General features: G+C 48.0%; 1 protein-coding gene across 2 annotated transcripts in view; it reads left to right on the forward strand.

Moving 5' to 3' along the window:
* Window positions 1-8218, forward strand: part of LOC140188841 (tyrosine-protein kinase receptor UFO-like) — an 87448-nt gene extending 79230 nt beyond the window's left edge. For both annotated transcript variants that reach the window (XM_072245493.1, XM_072245494.1), the window contains one exon: window positions 7298-8218. In XM_072245493.1, the coding sequence (XP_072101594.1) occupies window positions 7298-7550 (253 nt within the window). In that variant the 3' untranslated portion in view covers window positions 7551-8218. The remainder of the gene's footprint in view (window positions 1-7297) is intronic.
* The last annotated feature ends 4782 nt before the right edge of the window (window positions 8219-13000 follow it).

Genomic DNA, 13000 nt, shown 5'->3' on the forward strand with positions numbered 1-13000 from the left:
AAGCTCCTGCACCCCACACCTCCCGTTTTGCCTCCTACCCAAGATCCGCAAACCCGCTTGCCCAGGTGGGCTCATTGTTTCAGCTTGTTCCTGCCCCACTGAACTTTTCTCTGCACATCTTGACTCTTAGTCCTCCCCTAGTTCAGTCCCTTCCTACCGAAATCTGTGACACTTCACACGCTCTGGATCTTTTCAATGATTTCAAGTTCCCTGACGCCCATCATCTTATTTTCACCATGGATGTCCAGTCCCTATACACCTCCGTCCCCCACCAGGAAGGCCTCAAAGCTCTCCGTTTCTTTCTGGACACCAGACCCAACCAGTTCCCCTCCACCACCACTCTCCTTCACCTTCTGGAACGTCCTCAATCTTAATAATTTCCCCTTTCACTCCTCCCCTCTTCCTTCGAACAAAGGGTGTAGCCATGGGTCCCAGCTACACCTGCCTGTTTGTCGGCTACGTGGAGCAGTCTATGCTCCAAGCCTATGCTGGTGACCGTCCCGCATTTTTCCTACGCTACATCGACGACTGCATTGGCGCTGCTTCCTGCATCCAGCCGAGCTCGTCAATTTCATCCACTTTACCTCCAACTTCCACCCTGCTGTTAAATTTACCTGGTCCATTTCCGGCACCTTCCACCCCCTTCTCAATCTTACTGTCTCTATCTCCAGAGACAGCTATCCACCAGTGTTTATTACAAACCCACCGACTCCCACAGATACCTGGACTATACCTCGCCTCACCCTGTTACTTGTAAAAACACCATCCCCTTCTCTCAATTCCTCCGTCTCTGCCGCATCTGCTCTCAGGATGAGGCTTCTCATTCCAGAATGAAGGAGATGTCCTCCTTTTTCAAAGAGAGGGTCTTCCCTTCCTACACCATCAACACTGCCCTCAACTTCATCTCTTCCATTTCACTCACGTCTGCTCTTATCCCATCCTCCTGCCTCCCTACCAGAGATAGGGTTCCTCTTGTCCTCACCTACCACCCCACCAGCCTCTGTGTCCAGCACATAATGCTCCGAAACTTCCGCCACCACCAATTGGATTTCACCACCAAGCACGTTTTTCCCTCCCACACCCTCCCTGGGTTTCCGCAGGGATCGCTCCCTACGCGACTCCCTTATCCATTTGTCCCTCCCCACTGATCTCCCCCCGGCACTTACCCTTGCAAGCGGAACAAGTGCTACACCTGCCCCTACACCTCCTCCCTCGTTACCATTCAGGGCCCCAAACCGTCCTTCCAGGTGAGGCAACGCTTCACCTGTGAGTCTGTTGGTGTCATGTACTGTGTCTGGTGTCCCTGGTGTAGCCTCTTGTATGTCGGTGAGACCCGTCGTAGCACCTATGCTCCATCCGCCAGAAAAAGGCAGGATCTCCCAGTGGCCACCCATTTTAATTCCACTTTTTAGATTAGATTATGAGGACATGCAGTCCTCTTTTATTGTCATTTAGAAATGATATAATATTCCTCTGGTGTGATATCACAGAAACACAGGCCAGACCAAGACCGAAAAACTGACAAAAACCACATAATTATAACATATAGTTGCAACAGTGCAACAATACCATAACTTGATGAAGAACGGGCCATGGGCACGGTTAAAAAAGTTCAAAGTCTCTCGAAGGTCCCACATCTCACGCAGACGGGAGAAGGAAGAAAACTCTCCCTGCCATACCCGACCACAGTCCGACTCTGAGTTGTCCGAAAACTTCGAGCCTCCGATCAGCCTTCCGACACCGAGTACCGAGTACCATCTCTGCCGAACGCTTCGACCCCAACCCCGGCTGCCAGCAGCAGGCAAAGCCGGGGATCTTGGGGCCTTCCCTCCGGAGATTCTCGATCGCACAGTAGCAGTGGCAGCGAACCGGGCATTTTCAGAAATGTCTCCAGATGTTCCTCTGTACTTCTCACGTCCGTCTCCATCAAATCAGAATGGTGCACGGCATCCTACTTACAAATACGATATCACTTCACTGGAGAGCTGCGCGCGCTGCATCGCGCCGCCATCTTCTCCTCCCACCCATTCCCATTCCCATTCCGATATGTCCATCCGTGGCCTCCTCCACTGTCATGATGAGGCCACACTCAGGTTGCAGGAACAACACCTTGTATTCCGTCTGGGTAGCCTCCAACCTGATGGCATGAACATCGACTTCTCTAACTTCCAGTAATGCCCCACAACCCCTTCACCATTCCCCAACCCCATTTCCCTCCCTCACCTCATCTCCTTACCTGCCCATCGCCCCCCTCTGGTACTCGTCCCCCCTTTTCCTTCTTCCATGGCCTTCTGTCCTCTCCTATCAGACTACCCCTTCTCAGCCCTGTATCTCTTTCACCGATCAACTTCCCAGCTCTTTACTTCATCCCCTCCCCCTCCCGGTTTCACCTATCACCTTGTGTTTCACTCTCCCCTCCCTCCCACCTTTTAAATCTACTCCTCAGCTATTTTTTTCCCCCTCCAGTCCTGATGAAGGGTCTCGGCCCGAAATGTCGACCGTTTACTCTTTTCCACAGACGCTGCCCGGCCTGCTGAGTTCCTCCAGCGTTTCGTGTGCGTTTCTCAGATTTCCAGCGTCGGCAGAATTCCTCTTGTTTGTGACCTGACTCTAATGGCAGGATTGTAAACTGATGGGGGGGGTGGGGGGCAATGCAGGGTTAAGGTGAATGGCCACAATCCTTCTGCTGCTGGGGTGGGGGTAGAGGCAGATGCATCAGGGACATTTAAGATAGGCTCCTGGACGATAGAAAAATGGAGGGCCACGTGGAAGGAAGGGGTGAGATTGACCTTGGAGTATTCGGCCCATTGATTTCATCAGGGCTGATCCAATGTTCCTCTCAGCCCCAATCTCCTGCCTTCTCCCCGTATCCCCTCATGCCCCGACCGATCAGGAATCTATCAACCTCTGCTTTAAATATACATAAAGACTTGGCCTCCACAGCTGCCTGTGGCAAAGAATTCCACAGATTCATCACTCTCTGGCGAAAGAAATTCCTTCTTCTCTTCTCCGCTCCAAAGGGACGTCCCTCTAATCAGGTCCTTGACTCCCCCATCATTGGAATCATCCTCTCCACATTCACTCTATCAAGGCCTTTCGCCATTCGACCGTTTTCAATGAGGTCACCCCCTCACTCTTCTGAATTCCCGTGAATACGGGCCCAGAGCCATCAAACGCTCTTCACGGGCCATCTCGTATCGATCAAAAAAAAAAACGAAACTAAATTAGCGATCTTCATGTTCAAATCAGCGCAACGAGGCGTTCCAATTAGCTGAATAATTAGCGAAATAATGAAGTTAGCATAACTGATGAGTGTATTTCACAGTCTAATAATGTTGCAATTAAAGGCCAACAAGAAAATTCATCCCCTGTGGACTAAACAGCGAACAAAACAAGAATATGTAGCTATACGCATTATCTTCTACCCCGCCCCAACCCTCGTGTCAGATTGCCATAATAAACACACCACAAAGTACAGACAGAAAATGGATATACTGCTCCAATGGACAGAAAATAAATACCTGGCTCCTATGATACCCAATGACTTGGCCTCCACAGCCATCTGTGGCAGCCAGTTCAGGCGGTTCGTAGCCAGACGTAATAAGCAAGAGGACAGCAACGCCTAAAGAGCATTCCGGAAGGGATTCCAAGATTCATTTATTACCAAAGAATGTATGAGCCTTGAGATTTGCTTGCTCACAGGTAGCCACAAAGCAAGGGAGCCGAAAGAACCCGATGAAAGAAGAAACACATTCCAATTAAAAATAAAAGACCAGCACTCGCAGGAGAAATTTAAAAGAAAGATACAAATCTTGCAACAACTGAAACGAATAGCAGCATCCCGAACCAAAATGGAGGCCTCAGATCCGATCCCCTGGAGCAGGCCCGAAGCCTGGGTTATCAGTTCACCTCATTAGCTGGCATGGAGCCCAGCAGCCGGGGCGGCCTTCAGAGTGAATATGGAAGGAAAAAAGATTCAGTCACTGGAAATCAATCCTCCCTGTCCGTGAGCCCTTTACTTCAACCCTTGGCTTTGAAGCCGATAATTAGCGATCACAATGCACAGATGCTATGCAGGGGATGGTTCAAGTAGGACAATAAGATATTGGAGTAGAATTTGGCCCGTCAATACTGCTCTGGCATGCTATCATGGCTGATTAATTTTCCCTCTCAACCCCATTCTTCTGCCTTCCCCCCCACCAACCCCGTAACCGTTGACACCCTTACGCATCAAGAACCTATCAACCTCCACTTTGAAATATTCCCAATGACTCGGCCTCCTCAGCCGTCTGTGGCAACGGATTCCTCAGATTCACCACCCTCTGGTAAAGAAATTCCTCCTCATCTCCGTTCTAAAGGGACGTCCTTCTATTCTGAGGTTGTACCCTCTGGTCCTAGACTCCCCCTCTATAGGAAACATCCTCTCTACGTCCACTCTATCTAGGCCTTACAATCCCATTCATTCCAGCTTACTTCTCTGTAACAGATTCTCCCCTGCTCATCGACTAGGTACAGTACGTCTCTACCTACAGGGAGAGAAGGCAATAAGATGGAAAGAGTACAGAGAAAATTGGTGGGTCTTGAGGACCTGAGTTATAAAGAAAGTTTGGAACTGGTTAGGACTTTTCGTCCATGAGAAGCATCAGGGGAGATTCAACAGAAGCATACAAAATTATGAGGGGTAAACAGGAGCAGGCTTTTTCCACCGAAGGTGGCTGGGGCAGCAACCAGAGGTCACGGGTTAAGGGTGAAAGGTGAGAGGTTTAAGGAGAACATGAGGGGAAACTTCTTCACTCAGCGGTTGGTGAGAGTGTGGAACGAGCTGCCAGCACAAGTGGTGCAGGCGAGCTCGATTTCAACGTTTCGGAGAAGTTTTGGTAGGTACAGGGACGGTAGGGGTATGGAGGGCCACGGTCCCGGTGAAGGTCGATGGGAGTAGGCAGAATAATAATTTGGCAGGGACTAGATGGGCTGAAGGGCCTGTTTCTGTGCTGTCGTGTCCTGTGACTCTTAAGTTCCCCAATCCTCCAAACATTTTCCACACTCTAGGTCAATGACACTATCCATTGGAGGCTGGACATTCAGAAGGCTGTCTTGGGGTGGAGGAGTATGTGTGTGTGTGGGTTATGGGGCTTGTTAGTTCTTTTGTTTTGTTCCTTGTTGTGTTCTGCGTTCTGCCGAGCGTCGTGGGCGCTGGAATGTGTGGTGACAATTGTGGGCTGCCCCCAGCACAGCCTTGGGCTGTTCACGCATCTCACCGTACGTTTCGACGTGCGCGTGACAAACAAACGGACCGGAGCCCTCCGACTCACCTTTGCGAACGTGGGAAGAAACCGGGCGGGCTACTGGGGAGGCCCACGCGGGTGGCACCAGAGGCCAGGGTCTGACTTGGGTAGCGGGAACTCACTGGGTGCCTATTGATAGAAATTACGAAAGGCCAGGTACTGGCCATATCGAGGCGGCGGAGCCCGAGCCCGTGAGTGAGGACCAACCTGAGGCTTGGATGATTTAAGCATCGGGCCAGGGTGAAACGGTCCCAGAGTCGGAGGCGAGAGACGGGCCAGTTCGGGGTTTCCTCGTCTCTGTGCTGGACTGAGGTTGGAGCCTGCAACTGGTGGACTTCTGAACTGGCTCCAGTGTTGTGAACTTCAGTTTGCTTGATTTTATCATTTGCACGATTTGTTTTCTCTTCCCTCTCACCCTCTCTGCGCACTGGGTGTTTGACAGCCTCCTTTTATTTTCATTTCATTTTTAAATCTTTTTATTAATTATTATTGAAAATCAACAAAAATATACATTAAAGTAATCAAATCAACATATCAATATATACAATAAGAGTGTACCAATAATAACAAGAAAAAAACAAAATGTTAAAACTATTATTTTTTTGGGAACAAAAAAGAACACCTACTAACCTATTAACTGAAAAAACACCCCATTGGGAGCACAACCCCGGAGCTATATGCCGTACAAGCTTCCATAAAAGAAAAACAACAATCCACCAACCAAAACCAATTATACAAGAATCAGAAGGGGACACCTTAATTAACTTAAATCAAATGATAGTAGCGGGCAAAAGAACCTTCTTTTATTTGCTGCTGCCTTCTTTTATTTTAATGGGCTCCTCGTTTCGTGCCTGCCTGTAAGGAGACCAGTCTCAAGGTATATGTACTCTGAAGTCTCTTTGAACTCTGAACCTCGGGAACTGTGGCTAGTATAGTTTTGATTAGTTGCATCCACAGATGCCTCGGTTAACGGTAGGTGTCCAGGGCTTAAAAAAAAGGGTTGGGAGACTCTATATGAGGGGAACTTCACCCATTTGGCTTGTCACCTGTTAACCCTTAAAGTGGACAGAATTTAGTTATGAAAAACCGACCGACAATTAGTCAGCCGGTGGGAAAGAGTCACGGAACCCTTTATCCGTCAGAAGACTGATTATAACTCTGAGTTTTAAACCGGGCAATAGTGTGCCCGTGCTCTGTTATGTGGGCAGCACCGTAGCATTAACGCTCTACAGTGCCCGCAACCCAATTCCCACTGCTGTCTGTAAGGAGCTTGGGCATTCTTCCCCCACGTGGGTTTCCTCCGGGTGCTCCGGTTTCCTCCCACAGTCCAAAGACATACGGGTGTCATCGGACAGCGCGGGCTTACCGTGCTGTATCTCTAAACAGAACTAAACATTGTGTTTGACAGTTCCACAGTAAATTTTGACGTTCTATGTCGTTATCTCGGGCGATTTTGATTGGGGTGGCCTGCAGATAACGAGCGACACAGTGCCAGATCGAACTAGAACTGACCTGAATTGAATTATGCCTGGATTCTTTCGATTTTGTGTTGTATATTCTGTGTTTCTTGCTCATTTTGTTTGCCTGATTTTTTTTTGGGGGGGAGTGAAGCGGTGTGGTTTGACATTTATCTTTGAATGGGTTCCATGTTGTTTCTTTGTTTTGTGGCTATCTGGAGAAGACAAATCCCAGAATTGTATACTGCATGCGTACATTGATAATAAATGTACTTTGGATCTTTAATCTTCAATGTGGGTAGCCTTAATATTGTTGAGTGAGGTATTATCATAGTAGAATAGTCTCTGTTTTATTGCATGTTGGTAAATTATTATTGTGTATATTACTATTCAGTACTATTATTAGTTAATATTATTATTATTTATTAAATGTTGCTGCTGTAACAAAATAATTCCCCACGCAGGATCAATAAAGTACTTAATGCTATTATTATTTTTGAACAGATGTCTCTGGGGTCAGGGCTCTCTCTTCTGACCTTTGCCCTCTCTTTGCAGGTACCACCTCATGTTCATCTGCTGGTTCCCGAACCCAGAGCAGCGCCCGACCTTCGGCGAGCTCAGTCTAAGGCTCCGGGAGCTCCTCTCCGCCCTGCCCTCCCTGGACGACCAGGACGTGGCCCACTACATAAATACTGGAGCCAAGGGGGCGGCGGACAAGCGCGCTGGCCGGGCGGGTGAGGTGGAGAGCGCCTACGCGGTGGAGCCGGACGATGACGAGGAGAGGGACCTCCGCGGAGGAAGGTTTTGAGCGGATGGTGGGGGCGCAACCCGGACTGGTGTGGATTGAACTTTCGGAGCGCGCAATGGGGCATAATTTTTCCCTGGCGTCGTTGTTCCCTGAACGTTATCTGCTTTCGACAGGGGTTCATGATGATGATGGAGCACGAAGAGGTCGCTGCCGAAAGGACGAAATACCTTCCGCTACCTTCAGCCACTTCCGTGCGTGCTCTCTGAAGACGGGGGCAAAGTTGGAAGAGGGGACTCAATGAGATTGCCTTCTCTAAATTTACAGCAAGCATCCGCAGAAAGAGAAACTTAACATTTCAATTGAAGTGCCTGTTTTGCTTTTAATCCAGGTTTCGAGACGCCACAGTTTTTCTTTTCTTTTTCGCTTTCAGAACCCAGGCCTGGTTGCTCAGGGGCTGACAAAAAGAAAACACAGGAACAAGTTCCTTGAGGTGTTGAAGTTGCCAAGAAACAACCAGCAGGGTCTGATGATGGCTCCAACCGCGTAATTGCTTCGTGTGTTGATAATGCGTGGCGTTGTAATAGCTCATGAGTGCCACCAGGTGGTGCTGACGCAGTAGGGATGCGCCAGACCTGGTCACTGATTCTTCCCAGCGCAAACAGAATGGGAATCGGGTGTATTATCATTGGAAAAAATGTCGTGAAATGTGTTATTTTGCAGCGGCAGTGCAGTGCAATAAAGAATTGATTTGAAACTTATGTGAAAGAAAAATAAATTAGTGAAAAAAGAGGGCAAAAGTGGTGAGTTAGAGTAAATGCAGAAATCTGATGGCGGAGGGGAAGAAGCTGTTCCTGAAACGCTGAGTGTGTGTCTTCAGGCTCCTGTACCTCCTCCCTGATGGTAGCAATGAGAAGAGAGCATGTCCTGGGTGGTGGGGGTCCTTAATGATGGATGCTGCCCTTTTGAGGCATCGTCTTTTGAAGATGTCTTCGATGGTGGGAAGACTGGTGCCCACAACGGAGCTCGCCGGGTCTGCGACTTTCCGCGGCTCTTTCCGATCCCGTGCGGCGGCCCCTCTGTTCCAGACGGTGATGATGCAACCAGTTAGGATGCTCTCTATCCTCTCCATCTGTAGGAATTTGCTCGGGTCTTTGGTGACGTCCCACACCTCCTCAAACTCCTAATGGGGTATAGCCGCTGGGGGTGCCTTCTTCGTAATCGTGTCGATACATCAGGCCCAGGGTAAATCTTCAGAGATGTGGCACCCAGAACATTTGGCACACCCTGCTAGCTCCCTCCCACTGAACCCACTCTCCTTTTCTCATCCTCCGCACTTAAGGGACTTTATTCTCCCTTGAAAGCTCTGAGCAAATTGGCGGCTGGCTGCTGATCCGATCCAGAGGTCTGGGAGGTCAAGAATGAAGACATAAAGCTTGTTGGCTCGGGGTCTCATTTTATTCACTGTTACAAGAATGAGAACTTGAGGGGACAAAGGAAAAAGCTGTCGGGGTCAGCCCATGCTCTGAAAGTCCAGTGATTACAATCAACCCTTAAAATAGCCAGATTCAAGTAGTGTAGCACCTGGTGCAGGAAACTAAGAAGTTTCTAGAAAAATACAGAGGCAGCTATACTGTAATTACTAGAAAATTCACTGAACAATCACATGTATTCAATTCAAGTTTAATTGTCATTCAACTACATATGAATACCCATGAATACAGCCAAATGACAGTCTTACTCTGGGGTCAAGGTACAAAACACAATACTAACAGTCACACACAGCACAAAGCATGCACGGTATCACAATCACGCAATAGAAGAGTCTGAAAACCCACACCATCAATTCACAGTCGCCCACAGATGTATATCGACGATTTATATGAAGAAATACTTTAAAAACTCTCCACCTCCCCACACACAGGTTTCCAGTCACCATTGGACACAGCAGACAACCACCATATAATAAAATACAAGTGTTGTAACAATGAACAAAGTGACTGGAGAGACACTGAAGTTGGTGGATATAGAAGTGTTTGCTCAGCAAAAATGAGCAAAATTGGAAGAAGGGGCCTGAAATGATCCAAATTTACTTGACATTTTTATATGCTAAAGGTCAAAGGTAACAGCACAATATATCTACAATGCTTCCTTTGATTTACATCTAGTTTTCAGTTACAATATATCTACAATTCTTCCTTTGATTTACATCTAGTTTTCACACACCTCCTTCTTTGCACCCACACTCCAGACACCCAAAATGAATGTTAATCTTCACCGACTCTAGGCTGCATTCATGTATCTGTGGGCACTTAAGGTCTAACTGTTTTAAGCTGTGATTTAAATCCAAGCTGATACCCGCATTCAAATCCAAATCTAAAGATTGGTTGCTGGTGAAATTAATACTTGCTATGTACCCTAACTCCAGAGTATGCCCCAACAACAAGCACACATAGGGTAAGTGAAGCTACAAGAAAGATAACATTTCTATACCCTAATCCAACGCAGCAATCCACATCAAAATAACTAACTCTGTTAGCAAACAAAAATATCCTCACTTTTTCCTTTTGCTCTTGTGGAGATTACCTCATATATATGTCCTTTGGTTGTTGGTGAAGTCCAGACATTATAATTAGTCATTGTAATCTATTTAACATGTGAAATACTGGAATATTCTTTTTATGTTATATGTCAATGACTTGGATGATGGAATTGATTGCTTTCATGCAAAGTTTGCAGATGATATGAGGATAGGTGGAGGGGCAGGTAGTTTTGAGGAAGTACAGAGGCTACAGAAGGACTTAGACAGATTAGGAGAACGGGCAAAGAAGTGGCAGATGGAATATAGTGTCGGGAAGTCTTTGGTCATGCACTTCAGTAGAAGAAATGAAAGGGTTGACTATCTTCTATATGGAGAGAACATTTTAAAAAATTGAGATGTAAAGGGACTTGGGAATCCTCTTGCAGGATTCCCTAAAAGGTTAATTTGCAGGTTGAGTCTGTGATGAGGAAGGCAAATGCAACGTTAGCATTCATTTTGAGAAACTAAAAGCAAAGATGTAATGATGAGACTTTATAAAGCACCAGTGAGGCCTCACTTGGGTATTGTGAGCAGGTTTGGGCCCCTTATCTTAGAAAGGAAGTGCTGAAACTGGAGAAGGTTCAAAGGAAGTTCACGAAAATGATTCCAGGATTGAACGGCTTGTTGTGTGAAGAGCATTTGACGGCTCTGGGCCTGTGTTCACCGGAATTCAGAAGAATGAGGGGTGACCTCATTGAAACCTATTGAACGGTGAAAGACCTCGATAGAGTGGATGTGGAGAAGATGTTTCCTATGGTGAGAGAGTCTTAAGACCACAGCTTCAGAGTAGAGGGGCATCGTTTTAGAACGGAGATGAGGAGGTATACCTTTAGCTGGAGAGTGGTGAATCTGTGGAATTCATTCCACAAACATCTGTGGAGGCCACATCTTTATGTATATTGAAGGCAGAGGTTGACAGATTCTAGATTGATCAGGGCATGAAGGGATACGGGGAGAAGGCAGGAGTTTGGGGGCTGAGAGGAAAAATGGATCAGCTGCGATGAAATGGCGGAGTAGACCCGATGGGCCGAATGGCCTAGTTCTGCTCCTGTTTCTTATGGTCTGATGGTCGAAGATGGTACCGCTCTCGGTTCCAGGGCTGAGTGAGAGCTGCGTGGCCAGATGCGCCATCCCTGAGGTGAGTTAGTAAATGACACGGATCTTTCCCACGGGCGGCAGAGTTGCCCTCGGCGTTTCCAGCCAGGAACTGGATTATCTGCGGACGACCCTGGGCTGCTTGTGGGATCTTGCTGTGCACTGACGGCCCACTACCGGTGTAGCACACCAGTCCGGAGTTCAGTTTTCCGGCGTGAGAAACTTTGTGCGTTCTTCCTGTCCGCACGGTGGGGGTGGGGTGGGCCTTCTCTGGGCGGGCCCGGTTCCCCTCCCACAGACAACTGGCGACTGTAAGTTGTCCTGCGGTCAGCCCAGGGCTGGTCCTCGCTGAGTTTCAGAATAAATAAATAAATTCGACTGCTGTAAAACTTGATGGCTCGTGTCCTTGAGAGTTAACACCTTGCATTCCGTCTGGGTGGCCTCCAACCTGCTGACATGGATATCGATTACTCCTTACTGTAAAAAAAATATAATTCCCTCCCTCTCTCCTCCTCTTCTAGTCCCCACTCTGGCCTGCTCACCTGCCTATCTCCTCCTTCCCCTTCTCCCATGGTCCACTCTCCTCTCCTATCAGATTCCTTCCTCTCCTATCAGATTCCTTCCTCTCCAGCCCTTTACCCTTCCCTCCAACCTGTCACCTTCCAGCCATCCTCCTTTACCTCCCCCCACCTTTTTATTCTGATGTCTTCTCCCCTTCCTTCCCGCTCCTGAAAGAGGGTCTCGGCCAGAAACGCCGACTGCTTACTCCCTTCCGCAGATGCTGCCTGACTTGCTGAGTTCCTCCAGCATTTTGTCTGTGTTGCAGCAGATTTACCGCATTATTAGACTTTATTCTTATTAACACACCGATACATTTTTAATTCGCCCCTTTTAAGACCTTGAGACATTGGAGCGGAATTGGGCCATTGGGTCAAGTCTGCTCTGGCATTCCACCATGGCTGATTTATTATCCCTCTCAAACCCCCACCCCATTTCTCTGCCTTCCCTTTGACGCCCTGACCAATCGAGAACCCATCAACCTCTGCTTTAACTGTACCCAATGGCTCGGCCTCCACAGTTGTCCGTGGCAATGAATCCCACAGAGCTACTGAAGAAATTCCTCCTCCTCTCTGTTCTAAAGCAAGGGTTCCCAACCTTTTTACGCCATGGACCAACACCATGAAGCACGGGGTCCATGGGCCCCAGTTGGAAACCCCCGTCCTAAAGAGATGTCCTTTTATTCTGAGGCGCCAGAGTTAAGTGCTTCATTCACCCTGCAGGTGGAAGAAAATACAAAGTTTAGGAATCATTTAGACGGAAAAGTGAACCGGCAGTGAATGGAACGATTATGGATCGTGTGCATTTTGATAGGATTAGTTTTGCTTGGGACCATGGTGGGCACAAATCCTCCTCATCTCCCATCTAAAGGAATGACCACCTTGCTCAGGCCATGAACATGACCCCTGGCTAAGTGCACACGTTCCTGGATTTCCTGACAACTATTGAGGAACCAAAACCAGGTTTTTTTCCCTTTATGGCAGGTTTTTCATTTACCCCAACCCTAGCGTTAAACATATACAAATGAGGTTAGTAACAATGGCGCCAGCGAACAGCGCGGCCAAGAGCGACGTCCTCCAGACGATTCACAAAATTACCTTTTTCCCTTCTCTCACGCCTTTTTCTTTCAAATGCGGCTCTGCTATTGTTGGAGCTGCTGGTACACGTTTTGGCCGTGCGCTTTCAGGCCTAGGGGCTGGTTTGCAGTCTCCGAGGGCGTTCAGTGAGGTCCTGAGGGACAGCTTGCGGCCTGGAGGCCGAGAGGCCTGGAGACGGGGCA

Source organism: Mobula birostris, chromosome 28 (genome assembly GCF_030028105.1).
Source record: "Mobula birostris isolate sMobBir1 chromosome 28, sMobBir1.hap1, whole genome shotgun sequence".
NCBI classification, from domain to species: Eukaryota; Metazoa; Chordata; class Chondrichthyes; order Myliobatiformes; family Myliobatidae; genus Mobula; species Mobula birostris.